We start from the raw sequence: 16,196 nt of genomic DNA on the forward strand, positions 1-16,196 counted from the left end.
GGCACTCTCAGCTTAAATGTCAACCCCCAACGAGAAGTCTGTTGACCATGTGGTCAAAATCAGCTCTACTGCCCAGAAACGCTTGCTATTGTATTACCCGGTTTTATTTTCATCAAAATGCTTACCCCGTCATTTTCATTTATTTGTCTCCTACCTCACTGGAGGATAAGCTCCAGGAGAACAGAGCTCTTGCCTACCTTGTTCAATACCATATCCCAGCACCTAGAACCGAGCCTGACACCAAATAGGTCCTCAAATATTTCTAGAACGAATGCTTTAGGAAAACAATGGTGGGCTCTTGGACACAATAGTTCATCATTTAGCTAGTAACAGTGTTTCAAGTTTATAAATAACATTGCATGCTTATTTTTCCATGTAAAAGAACCTCATATGTATAAATTCTTCTGTTAGAAAGATGCATTTCTGATTGCTATCAAGTTAAATATAATTTTAGAGATACACTAATAGCATACACCAAGAATAATCTCCATTGCATGAAATAATTCATACCATCTTTAATATATTTGTACATCTTCCAAATCTACCCACTATTGACCAAAACTGATATCAAACAGGTAGCAAACTATAATGAAAAGAAAAATATTGTTTCAAAAACGTTGGGTGTGATTCGCTTCAAACTTTCAAATTTTACAAAGAAAGAGTAATCTTCTCTCCCAAAGGAAAGATGAAGTTAAAATTACTGTTCATACTTAAATTATATTTCCCACAACCAAGTTCAAAGGATTAATTGAAACAAAATTTGTCTGATAATACAGAACACTTAATAAGATCAATAATGAGTAAATTACTGTCAGTTTCTCTAATACTTGCATTTTATCTGTATGACAAGAGGAGAAAATAAAAAGGCTGAAAACTTGAAAAAAGTGTTATTTGTCTGCTTTTTTTTTATTATTAAAAAAGACCATGATTCTTTAGGAGGTGATACAAGATTGCTTTCCTTTCAGATCATAATTTCCACAATTTCTGTACTAACTATAAATTTGAATGGTTCCCACTCTCCCCACCCCAGTTCACTTTTGGCACCTATATGTGGAATATCACTTCCGAGAAATGGGGGAAAATGTGCTGAATACTGGGTCTAAGTACTCCTTTCCTGAGGAAAAATGTTCAGATTGCTAAATTGAGAATATTGATACAAGAAAGCATAACAATATCTCAACAATAAAAGCCTTTTTCTAACCAACTCTAAGGTCATCTCAGAAGAAAATTATGTTAGAAGTAGCAGCCAATTCTCAGAGGTACAAGGGCAATGGCTTATCTTATCCTTTCCCTCTTCTCCTAAATTTAAATTTAGAATTACAGAGAAATTCTATGAGAGGTAGCAGAATGTCTGGCACAGGCTCCAGCTTCATGATTTGAGAATACAATTTCAACTCATCACATTCTTCAGAAGAACTCATGATACTGAAAAGAAACAAAAGAAGAGGCTCTCTTGACCTCTGAATGCAGAGAGGTTGACCAGAAGGAGAGATATTGGTTACCAGCAGAGGAGGAAGAGCCTAACCATGTCTGACCATTAGGAAAGGATGTATCCCAAGATATATTCTTAATCTAATTAGAAAAGTGTGTCATTTATAAAGTATACCAGTCTTGAGTCCTCACTTGATCTGCGAAAAAGAAGCTTCTGCATAAAAATAAGGATGCTACAGGAGAAAAATAGACAACACAGGCTATAATTGGCTGTTTAAATATGAAGAATTCAACTTTCATTTTTCATATGGGTGAAGGGTTTATGAGCTTGTTACTGACCTATTTGGCCCGACTCATATTTATTTGTAATTTTATTTTTTGCTGTGCTTCAGATCCACAGGGCAGTGCCAAGAAACTTATCCCCAAAAAATCTCTGAATTTTTATTAGAGCTTAATGGATTTTTTTGAGTACTTCTGTTAAGCTGATGAGAGTTAGGAAGGTTCTTATCTTACCCTCTGCCCAAAACTTAATAAGACCTTTTCATTTCAAAATGGAAGACAGTGATGTTATCAAACTAGGGAGGGAAGTAAGATGCTATGACAGTACATTTCTGTTTAACAAAACACTTATTTCTTACCTATACACTACATATGTGATTAAACTTTTGGGAGGGAGAAGGAAACTCCCAAAACCTCCTGACAAAGTAGCTGTTCCAATGCATGGACAAGGGCTTATTTCTTCTGCCAGCCATTGGTTCACAAACATTTCCCCCATTTAAAGAAGTATGTGTAAATGAGGTTGGGAAGAGCAGGGAACACACCAGGAAGTCGACTATACTCTTCTCTTAATGAGCCCACCCCATGTCCTTAGCGGCGATCGACTTCATCTGCCATCTTGGTTTTCACAGTAAGCAACACCTTTCTTTAAAACTTTTCTTGTTCTTGCTGCTTTTCTTGCCATTCTTGTCTTTGTTCTCAGACATCTTTTTGGCTCTGATTTCTCTCATTAGATCAAAGAACACCTGGGTTGGGAAGGAAGGAGTGAAAAGAATAGGGAAGAAAAAGCCATTTAATGATTTCATGAAGTATTTCCACTAAGTAGGCTATGTAGTTACATTTTAAAGCATAAAGCAAACTTATTTTTATCAACTCTGTGCCAAAATTTGCACCAGACTTTCTAGCATCTCCAGCCACCAGCCAAGGTTAAGAATAGGAGTGCTTGCCACTGGGTACTTTCTTAGATACTACCATGTCATCCTTATCGTGACCTTATGAAGGTAGGAACATCATTATGCCTGACAACTTCCCCGGCAAAACTAGAAGACTCAGAACATGGAGGGGGTGGGGAGAAGGGGGGTAAAGTATAAACAAACTCAGTCTCCTGCACCAGGAAACTGGGGAGATGGGGAGGAGAAACATGCTGTCCCACACCCTCCCACACCCATGCCCCTGCCCTCATTCTCAGGAACAGTCACTGTTCCATTCCTTGTGATGTTCACCGAAAGGAACTTTATCAAGGACTGATAGAAGGCTTGTCCTTTGAATGCCAGCATGTTATTCAGATACAAATTATCATTGGTCACAATAGTTTGGGTTTTACCCTCTGCTACCAGCAATCATGCCAAAGTGCCAATGATACCCAAGCAGACAAAATATGCTTCCTACAAAGAAACATTTCAGATTTCTTGGAGGGAATGACGGAGGCTAAAAGTGTGAGACTGAGTGTAGGCTTTAATCTTTGGATGTTCACACAAAACTACAAGCTCCTTTTATTTTCATAGACATATCTTCTTGATGAAAAGGAAGACCAACTTTCTGAGTGGGGGGCTCCCTGCGCATCTACCACCAGCTCTGGGCACAGAAAAAGACCTTCTTCCTCCCAAAGTGACCTAAGCAGCCCACCCACCAGGGCAGCAGTGAATGGCTTCAGATGTTACAGCTTTTTCTTTTTGTTCTAACAGCAAAGGCAGGAGGGGAATGGAATGTGTCCAATTCAAAATGATGACGAAGTTGTTCATGGGCAGATCTTATCAACAGCCTCCCATCCCTTAGCGTAAATTGTTTACGAGTGAATACAATGCTGCCAGTCATAAGTTTCTCCTGGGTCCTGTTTGGCAGGTCAGGCTGGTCCAGTGGAGGAAGGGGCGATGGATGGTGCCTGGCAACAGCCCCAACCACCAGCACCCTGTCAAAAAACTACATATCCATGGTTACATGCTGAGAAAGCCTTCCTGATTTTTTTTTTTTAATAAAATACAATGTCTGGATTTCCTGTGTGTTCCTACGACTAGGACACAATTTGATAGAAAGAGGTTTGGAATAGCAGAGGAATCAACATAAGAATTGAGAAATAATATGAAGAAAAAATAGCTAACAAGTAAACATACTTCACGTCACAGACAGTTTTATATTGTAGATGCTGCCAAAGTGCTTCTAAAGTGAACTTTCTGAGGAGAAATAACAACAGACACCAGAAGATACAAAGAATTACAAGAGAATATTAAAAAAACGCTATGCCAACCAATTAGACAACCTGAAAGAGATGAATAAATGCCTAGAAACATACAATATTCCAAAACAGAATCAGGAAGAAAAAGAAAAATCTGAACAGACTGATCACTAGTAACAAAATTGAACTGGTAACCAAAAAACTCCCAACAAACAAAAGTTAAGGACCAGATGGCCTCACAGGTGAATTGCACCAAACATTAAAGAACAGTTAATACCTATTCTTCTCAAACTACTCCCCCAGAAAAATGAAAAGGAAGGAAAATTTCCAAATTCATTCTATGAGGCCAACATCGCCCTAATACCAAAACCGGACAAAGACACCACAATAAAAGAATACTACAGGAGCACTTGGGTGGCTCAGTCAGTTAAGTATCCCGCTCTTGATTTAGACTCAAGTCATGATCTCAGGGTCGTGACCGGGAGCCCACATAGGGTTCCATCGCTTCCGGCTCCATCGAGCTCGGCATTTAGTGGGGAGTCTCCTTGAGATGCTCTCTCTCTTCCCTCTGCCCCCGCCATGTTCTCTCTCAAATAAATAAATAAATCTTAAAAAGAAAACTACATGCCAATATCTGATAAACATAGGTGCAAAAATCCTCAACAAAAATATTAGCAAACTGAATTCGACAATACATTTAAAGGACCATTCACCACAATCAAGTGGGATTTATTCCAGAGATGTAAGAGTGGTTCAATATTTGCAAATCAATCACTGTGATACATCACATTAAAAAGAGAAAGGATAAAAACCACATGATCATCTCGAAAGACCCAGAAAAAAATCCTGTGACAAAATACAACAACTGTTCATGATAAAAACTGCCAACAAAATGGATTTAGAGGGAACATACCTCAATATGATAAAGGCCATATATGAAAAACCCACAGCTAACATCATACTCAATGGTGAGAAACTGAGAGCTTTTCCTTTATGATCAGGAACAAGAATGTCCACTGTCATCACTTTTATTCAAAATAGTACTGGAAATCCTAGCCACAGCAATCAGACAAGAAAGAAAAATAAAAGGCATACAAATTTAAAAAGAAGAAGTAAAATGGTCACTATCTACAGATGACATGATACTATGTATAGAAAACCCTAAAGATACTGCAAAAAAACCCTATTACAATGTATAAATAAATTCAGTAAAGTTATAGGTTACAAAATTAAAACACAGAAATCTGTTGTGTTTCTATACACCAAAACTGAAGCAGCAGAAACAAGAATTAAGAAACCAATCCCATTTACAATTATACCAAAAAGAATAAAATACCTGAGAATAAATTTTATCGAGGAGGTAAAAGACCTATACTCTGAAAACCATAAGACATTGATAAAAGAAATTGAAGATGACAAAAACAAATAGAGAGGTATTTCGTGCTCACAGACTGGAAGAATTAATATTGTTTACATGTCCATATTTACCAAAGCAATTTATAGATTCAGTGCGATCCCTATCAAAATACCAATAGCATTTTTCACAGAACTGAACAAATAATCATAAAATTTGTTTGGAACCACAAAAGACTTTGAAAAGACAAATTAATCTGGAGAAAGAAGAAGATAGCTGGAGGTATCACAACCCCAGATTTCAAGATATACTCCCAAAGTGTTAGTAATCCAAACAGTATGGCCTGGCTCAAAAATAGACACACAGATGAATGGAACAAGACAGAGGGCACAGAACTAAACCATGATATGGCCAATTAATCTAAGACAAAGGAGGCAAGAATACATAATGGGGAAAAAAACCCATCTTCTCAATAAATGATGTTGGGAAAACTGAACAGCCACATGCAAAAGAATGAAACCAGACCACTTTCTTACACCATACACAAAAATAAACTTGAAATAGACTAAAGACCTAAATCTGAAACCAGAAACCTTAAAACTCATAAAAGGAAGAACATAGGCACAAGCACTGGGTGATGTATGGAAGTGCTGAGTCACTGTGTTTGTACACCTGAAACTAATGTTACACTGCATGTTAACTACACTGGAATTTAAATAAAAATTTGAGGAAAAAAAAACATAGGCAGTAATTTCTTGTACATCAGCCTTAACCACATATTTATGGATCTGTCTCCTCGGGCAAGAGAAACAAAAGAAAAATAAACTATCAGGACTACCCCAAAAGAAAAAGCTTTTGCACAAGGAAGGAAACCATCAGCAAAAGAATAAGACAACCACTGAATGGGAGAAGATAGTTATAAATCATACAGTCGATAAGGGGTTAATGTCCAAAATATATAAAGAACTTACACAACTCAACAGCTAAAAACCAAATAATCTCACTAAAATGCACAAAGGACCCAAATAAACATTTTTCCAAGGAAGACTTAGAGACAACCGACAGGCATATGAAAAGACGCATCACTCAGCCCCAGGGAAATGCAGATCAAAACCACAATGAGAGATCACCTCTCACACCTGTCAAGCTGGTAACAAAAAGACAAGAAAGTAAGTGTTGATGAGGATGTGGAGAAAGGGGAATGCTTGTGCACTATGGGTGGAAATGTAAAATGGTGCAGCCACTGTGGAAAACAGTATGGAGGTCCCTTAAAAAATTAAAAATAGAACTACTATATGATCTAGTAATTGTACCACTGGGTAGTCATCCAAAGAAAATGAAAACACTAATTCAAAAAGATATATGTACCTGGTTTTTACATTTTTATAGTAGCATGATTTACAATAGCCAAATTATGGAAGCAACATAGGAGTCCATCAACAGATGGATGGATAAGGAAGATGTGGTGTACACACACACACACACACACACACACACACACACACAGAGATATATTACTCAGCCATGAAAAAAGAATGGGCTCTTGCCATTTGTAACAACATGGATGGACCTACAGGGTACCATGCTAAGTGAAATAAGACAGAGAAAGACAAATACCATATGATTTCACTTGTATGTGAAATCTTAAGAAACAAACAAACCAAAACAGACTCTTAAATACAGAGAACAAACTGGTGGTTGCCAAAGGGGAGGAGGGTGGGATGATGGGTGAATTAGGTGACAGGGATTAAGAGGTCCAAACCATTAGTTATGAAACAAATAAGTCACAGTGACAGCATAGGGCATTTAGTCAGTAATACTGTAATAATACTGTATGGTGACAGATGGTGACCACACTTATCATAGTAAGCACTGAGTAATACACAGAATTGTTAAGTCAATTTGTTGTACACCTGAAATGAATATGACACTGTATGTCAATCATACTTGAATAACTTTTTTTTTTAATAAAATGAGTCCCTTCTAATGCCAAATTCTCAATGCCAATGTTCTTCCATCATCACTTCAAGGTAAAGTAAGCTTGATTACCAATCTGTCCCTCATCAGGGAAGAAGTAAAGGAGAATTACTTCCCCCTAAGAAAGCATAAGAGGCACTTTGGGGGATTCAGATGCTGTCACGGATAGAACAAAGCATATATAGCCACTGCAAGGAGGCCAAAGTGAAATGGGTTTGGATGTTCCAGGAGCAGGGATCGTGAAGTAAAAGCTAACAAACAAGGTGAAGGCGAAGGAAAAGCCATATGTCTAAGGCCGTCTACTTGAACTGTGTGGCAACCACTCTGAACCTTAATTCTTAAAAACAAGAAAGCAAAGCAAAACCAAAAACACCCCAAAACCTAACGATAGCAATCACTGGTAGGTGGATTTTCAAAAATTGTCAACATTCATCATTGTCAAGGTCGCCCTTTCATTGGCATCAGAGATCTGAATGAGAAAATATGCAGGGGATGGATAAGAGAGAGAAGAGAGATCCCTGGAGAGTTGATTCCTCAGAGTAAATGCTTCTGAGAAGTTAAGTTATAAAGACAGAACACTTTGGCCCCGCCAGTGGCCAGCAAGGTGAAAAGAATGATTCTGACAGCAAATCAAGATATGCCGTGTGCCTTGGAGGAAGTCCCTGAGAACCTGCTGAAGAACTTGACCCTGAAGAACAAGAGGCCATGGCAATGAGAGCATAGGGAACTACTCGTGTCCACCCACACAGTCTGCACAAAGCCAGGGTCTCATCTCGCTAGACTCCCGAGGGCCGTGTCAGCACTAAGCATACCCCACAAAGACTCCCGACAAAGTGAGAGGACTCTGTGTTTTTTTAACTCCAGGGTCAAACCCTCCCAGGGCTTCTCACCGTACTGGCTGAGACATCTGGAAAAGGCAGTCCTCCCCTACTTTGCATAAACAGTTCCCTCCAAACAAACAGACGAGATGTCTACGTTCTGCTGTTTCTAAGAAACACGCACAAAGTGCACACCTACCTTGTCCACATTGGCCCGTGTTTTAGCCGATGTCTCCACGTACTGCACGCCCCACTCCTCTGCTTTACTCCTAGCCTCTTCGATGGGCACCTGCCTCCGCTCCTCTAGGTCGGACTTGTTTCCCACGACAAGCAGTGGAATTTTATCTTCTTCAGCCTTAACGCGGAGGATCTGTTCCCTGAGATAGCATCCAAACAAACAAAACCAAATAACACAGCTAAGACAGCTAGAATAAGAATCAAATTCATTGATGCTTCTCAAATGAAAGGCTTTCCTCGGGCAGAAAAGCTTATTACGCTCAGGGCATGTTCCAAGAACACACTCCCTAGATCCCGCCATAGACGAGACAAGTGTTTTGAAAGCCTGGTTCTCAGTTTGCCTGTATCAGAAGGATGTGGGACGCTCATCACAAACACAGATTTCTGGGGCCAACAGGAGTCCCACAGAAATGATGTCTGATTAGGAGCCCAGGACTCTGCATTTCAACAGGGTCCCTCATTTACACTTAGGCACTTTTCTTCTAAGGAAAAAAACAACTTGGGAACCTCTGGGATAAAAACAAGGTAAGAGAAGGATCTTCATACATAAAATGCTTAATAATTCCCCTTTAAAAATGGTATAATTACTTTGTGAGAATAACAGCCACAAAATCAGTGTTTTTTATAAGGAAGGCGGTGGTTCATTAGATCATGAAATCAGTTTCATGAGTCACAACCATAAATTTTTTCCTTAGTGAAACAGAATATTATAGAATAGAATGGAACCATCAGGGGTGCCTGGGTGGCTCAGTGGGTTAAGCCTCTGCCTTCAGCTCAGGTCATGATCCCAGGGTCCTGGAATCGAGCCCTGCATCGGGCTCTCTGCTCAGCAGGGAGCCTGCCTCCCCATCTCCCTCTGCCTGCCTCTCTGCCTACTTGTGATTTCTGTCTGTCAAATAAATAAATAAAATCTTTAAAAAAAAAAAAAAAGAATGGAACCATAAGAAGGACTCTTGAGTATAAAAGTATGGTTTTGGGAACTTCTGTTTCAACCAAATCTGTATCTATGTATGCCTCTGCTTCCCCAAAGATAGTTTGCATTTAGATACAGTAAATGTTACAGCCAAGAGAACAGGGGTAATTATGTTAAGGAGTAATCAGATTTTAGTGCATATTATGCTTCAACTACAAAGTAAAAAAAAAGAAAAAAAAAGGAAAAGAAAAGAATCCAATTAAATTTTACCTCTACTAAAACTATCAGCTATCTAAAATTATTAATCAAAATCAAAATTAATTACGCAAATTAAACATTCCACTTCCATTATTTTGGTCCAGTAAAGACAATTGTCTTACTTCTACATTTTAAAATATTCCAAAAAAGATCCCTTCAAAAGTGCATTTTGTGGAGCTCTGCATTGGTTTTATATGATAAAGGGTAACATTTCATAAAAATAAAAATATTTTAAATTTTTTCCATTAGAGTCCATTTAAGTATAAGCAAATATTTTAAGAAAAACAAAAAGGAAGAAAAGTGGATGTTTGAAAATTGCCTTTAGATAGCTTTACTATGGGCTACATGTCAACAGTGGTCAAAGAACATACTACATTTATAAGTTAAATGATCAGCAAAACTATGAACAAGAAAAACTGACAGTTCTCTGACTCATTAGTCATGCACAGGTTTGTAAAATTACCTCATTAATAAATATGTTAAATAAAAAATTGGGGTACCAAGTCTGGTCTCTTATTACAAACTGATTTTTCTAGCTTATTTAGTATTATCCAGGGAAAGTTTAAAGGAAGATAGAGCATATTAACGTTTTATGTCAGGATCTTCCCATAAATACAGACATGCTACGTTTGAAAACTGCTAAGAGGCATAACGTGAGTTTAAGCACAAAGGGTCAGATACTCTACCTCCATTCTTCTGCTTCCAATGCTGTAATAAACCTGGACAGCCCTGTGACTTTTATCTGAATGCCCAGAGTTCAAGTCAGAAGAACTAACTTGCCCTTGTTTTACTTTTAGGTAGTCATCTGTCCTTTTTCTTCTAAGGATCCCTGTTCTCACATAATGACTGGAACCCATCTCCCAAGATGAGATGAGACCCTGCTCCAAATCTCTGGGAATGCACGAATGGTTTGCGCGCGCGCGTGTGTGTGTGTGCACGCATGCATGTGGGATGGCATGGGGAGACAGGACGTCTGTTCTTGGGTCAGGACTCTTCCACTGCCCATCATTTCCTTTCTTGGTGAGTCATGCAGGTGATGGGAAATCAAAAGGCTCAGAATATGCAGAAAAATGAGGAAGTGTGTGCATCTGTCGTGTTTTATCCTCAAGGACAGATAAAAACAGGATTCTGTAGCTGCAAACACAGTTTTATGAATACAGGGGCTATTCCCACATAGAGAAAACTCTAGGTATGTTGGGAAGTCTGAAAATTAATAGGACCACTCAGAAGAGTCCTGGTCATTTAACTGATCACCACGACTCACATACTATAGTATCAGAGAATTTGGATGTTCCACCCTTGAAGACTTGACACTAGGCAGCACGGTAATAGAGATCGACTTTGTTTACCTTCCACTCACTCTGCTGGTTTAGCTGAGTGAGGCCTTCCAGGCTCATTGATGCCTCCCCCAAATCTTAGAGGGATATTTAGTTTCCTCATTCTTATTTTTGGTTGATTCCTCGATTTTTGACCAGAACTTGCTAAAGAGTGGGAAAAAAAAATCTTTCCCCCTTTCTTAGTTTCCTGTTAGACTCTAGATCTGGTTCTTAAAATCAAAAGTCAACTGGGCAGATATGTTTATAAGGCGAGTCGTCAAAAAAACTGTAATTGTGTAAGAGAAACAAAAAGCGTATGGGGTAAAAAGAGAAAGATGTCCTTCCCATTAGAATTCCTCTTAGGATAATGCCTAACAGCTCACTGTTTCTTTATAATGAAATGAACTTAAGGTATCTTTAACCTTTAACCTGCATTTGAAATGAATTACAGCAGTTAATATTCTACTCACTGTGTAAGCACCCCCCACACACCCTGTGAGAAGACCTGGGGACAGCACATGGTGCAGGTGGCCACCGTGTCTGCCCTGAAGGATTTATAGCCTAAACCATCATTACATTTCATCCCATCAACTAACAAGTGCATTTTCAGATAGAGAAATAGAATCTCCAACGCTGAGTAAACTTGCCCAGGGTCACAAAAGTGCTAAGGGGCAGAGCAAGGATTCAAACCCAGATCCATCAGATTCTAAGGCTGGGCTCTTTTCCATTCGCCTAGGCTAACAGTCCTTACAGTTGCAGCAAATGGCCATGCGGACCCAAAGCTTGCAGTCTCCTGACAGTGTTTCATCAACCTCAAAACAGAGCAAAATGATAACTTTTCTGGCAAAATTATAAAAAAGATATGAACAGTTGGGGCACCTGGGTGGCTCAGTGAGTTAAGCATCTGACTCTTCATTTCAGCTCAGGTCATAATCTGCTAAGAGGCAGATTATGGCCTCAAGCCCTGCATTAGGTTCCGTGCTCAGCAGAGAGTCTGCTTGAGATTCTCTCCCCTCGCCCAGTGCCCCCACCCTCCGAGTGTGCACGCTCTTACTTGCTTGCTGTCTCACTTGCTTTCTCTCTCAATACATTAAAAAAAAAATCTTAAAAAAAAAAGTGAATGCATCAATCCTTGTCCCTTAGGATTTATATGAAAACAAAATTATAGGTTCTTGAGAATATGGAATGGCATTGTCCTCTCTAGGGACAACAGATTCTTCAGATAATTTATATTCAGAAATTATAAAACATGGCAACCCCAAGAGACTATAACAACTGGTGGACTATAATGTGCCAAGATTCAAAAAGTCACAGAAATTCTTTAGCAGAATTTTCCCTAATAATGAGTTCAACCCTCTACTACTGTGCTCAGCCCCAAAGTCCTGCCAAGTTGAACCTGTGAGAAAGAAAGGCAAAAAGCCTCCCGGAGTCTGGAGTCTCTTTCACTTGAAACATACCTGAATTCGGCAGTTGCTGTAAATGATTCGTGTTCTGTGATTGAGAACACGAGGAGGAAACCTTCCCCGCTGCGGAAGTAGTTATCTCGAATGGCTGCGTAGTCCTCTTGTCCCGCCGTGTCCAGAATATCTATCTGGACTTCTTCTCCATCAAGAACCACTTTCTTCCTGTAACTGTCAGCTTTTGTAGGTTCATAGTCTTCTACAAACTGAGGAAATAAGCAGCATTATCAGTAATGAATAAAGTTTTAAGGGAAAGAAGATCTGCCAAAAACATACATTTCAATATATGGGCACTTTGCCTCCAATCAACTGCATATTTACCGAGTGCCTGTCATTACCACACTATGTACAAAGTGTTATGAAATTAAAAATCACTCCTCATATACCCCTTCTGTTCTTTATCGCTCTCAGCTCTGCCTCTTCTTATTTTGTTTTTAAACAGGAGCAGAAATTCCCATTTTGTAGATGAGGAGTCCAAGCACAGGACAGAAAGAACACTTGGCAATATTATTCTCAGTATAAAATTATACAAACATGGGCAAGGGTGAGAAACAGAAGCTCTTATACATACTCAACAGAAGTATAAAACTCATCTGAAAAGTAGTTTTGGCAAAAGGGACTAAGAAGGTTAAATATACACATAATGAAATATAAAAGTAAACCCCTCAAGCACCAGAAGAAAACATGGGTGAAATCCTTTCATTACCTTGAAGTAGGGAAGGCCTTTTTAACTATGACTCAAAATCCAGAAGCCATGTAAGAAAAAATCAATAAATTAGACTACATAAAAAATGTTTAAAACTTCTGTATGGCACAACACACTATAAAAAAAGACAAATGACACACGGAGGGAAAGTATTTGAACCCACATCACAAAGAGCTATGTTTAAACGGTTCTTAGAAACAGAGAGAAAAAAAGATCAACAATCCAATGGGAAAAAGTGGCAACAGACATAAACAATTCACAGAAAAATAAATACATATGATGTTAAACATACGAAAAGATGTTCATCCTCACTTAATAGAGAATGGAAGTTGTTAACTACGTGGAGACACCATTTGTCACCTACCAGACTGGCAAAACCCCACCGTCGGACAACACACTCTGGGGAAAAGGCCCTCTTGTACACGGCTGGTGGGAGGAGAGAACAGTGCAGTCTTTATGGGGATGAATTTGGCAAAATCTAAGAGCACTGGAGTAGCACTCACCCTGGGTCCCAGCCACCCGGCTTCTAGGAATCTAACCTACAGCAACATACAAGGTGATCCCTGTGGCACCATGTGTGACAGCAAATGATTAATAAGCACCCAAACGCCCAGCAACAGGCGCCCGCCAATGGAATACTATGCAGCTATAAGAAATGACAAGAGAACTATGTACAGATACAGAAAGATCTCCAGATTAGAACAGTCTACCTTGTGCACAAGTAAAGAAGTAAAGTAGGGAGAATAAAAAAAAAGAAACGTGTGTGTGCGTATAGTGGTTGTGTATGTGTATACATATCTTAATAGGTACATATATGCATATGTATGTTGTTAGGCATTTGCCAAAAAGATACCCTGGAAGGACAAATAAAACAAATTTAAAAGCTGTGAAACAGAGACTGAAGCAAATAAACCTAAACAAATATTAAATTGGTAATAGAGCCGAACAGAGAAAGAATTAATTCAAGAGACTTTAGTACAGAGTATTTTGATTTTATGTCACACAAAAAGAGACTAAGGACAAAAGAATTTCAAATAAATGCTAAAGTTCCCTCGGTGCTTGTATTACTGAGTAATAATGATATTAATATTTCAAAGCTCTTTTCATTGTGGTAGACATCAAGTAAGTAATTATCTTAATGATGTCGGAAGTATAGATGTTTAGGAAAAAAACTAAATTAATGACAGCAATGTACTATCAAAATTGAATTAGTGCTGGTTTAGGCAGATTCCCACATGCAAAAGAATGAAGTTAGACCCATACTACACATCACATACAAAAATTAACTCAAAATGAGTCAAGGCTGAAAAGTAAGAGCTAAAACCCCAAAACCCTAAGAGGAAAACATTGGTGTAAATCTTTATGACCTTGGATTTGGCAATGTGTTCTCAGATAAGACATCAAAAGCACAAATGGACTTCATCAAAATTTAAAACTTTCATGCTTCAAAAGACAGCATCAAGAAAGTGAAAAGAGGGGCGCCTGGGTGGCTCAGTGAGTTAAAGCCTCTGCCTTTGGCTCGGATCCTGATCCCAGGGTTCTGGAATCGAGCCCCACATCGGGCTCTCTGCTCAGCAGGGAGCCTGCTTCCCCCTTCTCTCTTTCTGGCTGCCTCTCTGCCTACTTGTGATCTCTGTCAAATAAATAAATAAAATCTTAAAAAAAAAAAGAAAGTGAAAAGATAACCCATAAAATGAGAGAAAAAATTTATTAATCATACATCTAATAAGGGACTTATATTCCAAAAACATAAAATTGTTAAAATTTAACAATAAAAAGACAAATATCCCAATTTGAAAATACAGAAAGGACCCAAATAAACAGTTCTCCAAAGATGATATACAAATGGCAATAAGTACATCAAACAAGGCCCAACATCATTAGTCATCGGAGAAATGTAAATCAAAACCACAATGAGATACCACTTCATACCTGCTAGGATGTATAATCAAAAAGAGACAATGATAAGTGTTGGCAAGGATATGGAGAAATTGAAACCCTCATACATTGCTTATAGGATTATAAAATGGTGCACATGCTATGGAAAACAGCTTTGCCATTCCCAAAAAGTTATACGTACAGTTACCATAAGACTCAACAAGTTTCATGCCTCAATATATTTATGCAAGAGAATTTAAGACATAGGTCTACACAAAAATTTATACACAAATGTTCATAGCAATGTTATTCAAAATAGCCAAAGAAGCAGACACAATCCAATTATCTATCAATTGATGAAGGCATAAACAAAATATACCATGTCCAGACAATGGAATATTATTCCATGATAAAAAGGAATGAAGTACTGGGGCACCTGGGTGGTTCAGTCAGTTAAGTGTCCAACCCCTTATTTCAGCTCCGGTCATGATCTCAGGGTCCTGGGATCAAGCCCCATATCAGGCTCTCTGCTCAGCGGGGAGCCTGCATCCCGCCCCCCTGCCTGCCTCTCTGCCTACTTGTGACCTCTGTCTATAAATAAACAAATAAAATCTTTTTAAAAAAAAAAGATTTTCTCTCTCCCTCTGCCCTTCCCCCCACTTGAGAGCATGCATGCACAAGTGCTCTTATCTCAAGTAAATAAATAAGAATCCAAAAAAAGGGAAGGGCGCCTGGGTGGCTCAGTCAGTTGAGCATCTGCCTTCGGCTCAAATCATGATCTCAGGGTCCTGAGATCAAGTCCCACATCAGGCTCCCTGCTCAGTGGGGAGTCTGCTTCTCCCTCTCCCTGTCCTGCCATGCCCCACTCCATGTTCGCTCACTCTCTCAAATAAATAAAAATCTTAAAAAAAAAAAAAAAGGAACAAAGCACAGATACAAGTTACAATATGGTGAGCTTTCAAGACATTATGCAAAGTGAAAGAAGCCAGATATAAAGATTATATGTTATATGATTCGATTTATATGAAATATCTAGATAGGCAAATCCGTAAGAATAGAAAGTGGTTATCAAGGACGAGGAGTGGAAGCAGGGGAGGCAGTAATGAGGAAAGATGTTAATATGTAGAGTGTTTCTTTTCTTTTTTTTTCTTTTTTTGAGAAAATTGTTCTAAAATTATATAGTGATGGTTGCACTTCTGTGTGAATATATTAAAGTCATTGAATTGACTTGTGAATTCACACTTGAAAAGGGTAAATATCATGGCATGTGAATTATACCTTAATAAACTATAATTTAAATTTTTTAAAATTTGTTTTTTTAAAGGTTTTTATTTATTTGACAGAGAGAGAAAGCAAGGGAGGGAACACAAGCAGGGGAAGCAGGAGACGGAGAAGCAGG

General features: G+C 38.6%; 1 protein-coding gene across 1 annotated transcript in view; it reads right to left on the reverse strand.

Moving 5' to 3' along the window:
* Positions 1-885: 885 nt before the first annotated feature.
* The window catches only part of RALB (RAS like proto-oncogene B), a 44,017-nt gene continuing 28,706 nt past the window's right edge, over positions 886-16,196 (reverse strand). The window contains exons 3-5 of the mRNA XM_082690098.1: positions 12,211-12,419; positions 8,229-8,406; positions 886-2,453 (exon numbers count right to left, since the gene is read on the reverse strand). Of these exons, the coding sequence (XP_082546224.1) occupies positions 2,334-2,453; positions 8,229-8,406; positions 12,211-12,419 (507 nt within the window). The 3' untranslated portion in view covers positions 886-2,333. The remainder of the gene's footprint in view (positions 2,454-8,228; positions 8,407-12,210; positions 12,420-16,196) is intronic.

The sequence above is a fragment of the Mustela nivalis genome (assembly GCF_964662115.1).
Source record: "Mustela nivalis genome assembly, chromosome: 11".
Classification (NCBI taxonomy): Eukaryota; Metazoa; Chordata; class Mammalia; order Carnivora; family Mustelidae; genus Mustela; species Mustela nivalis.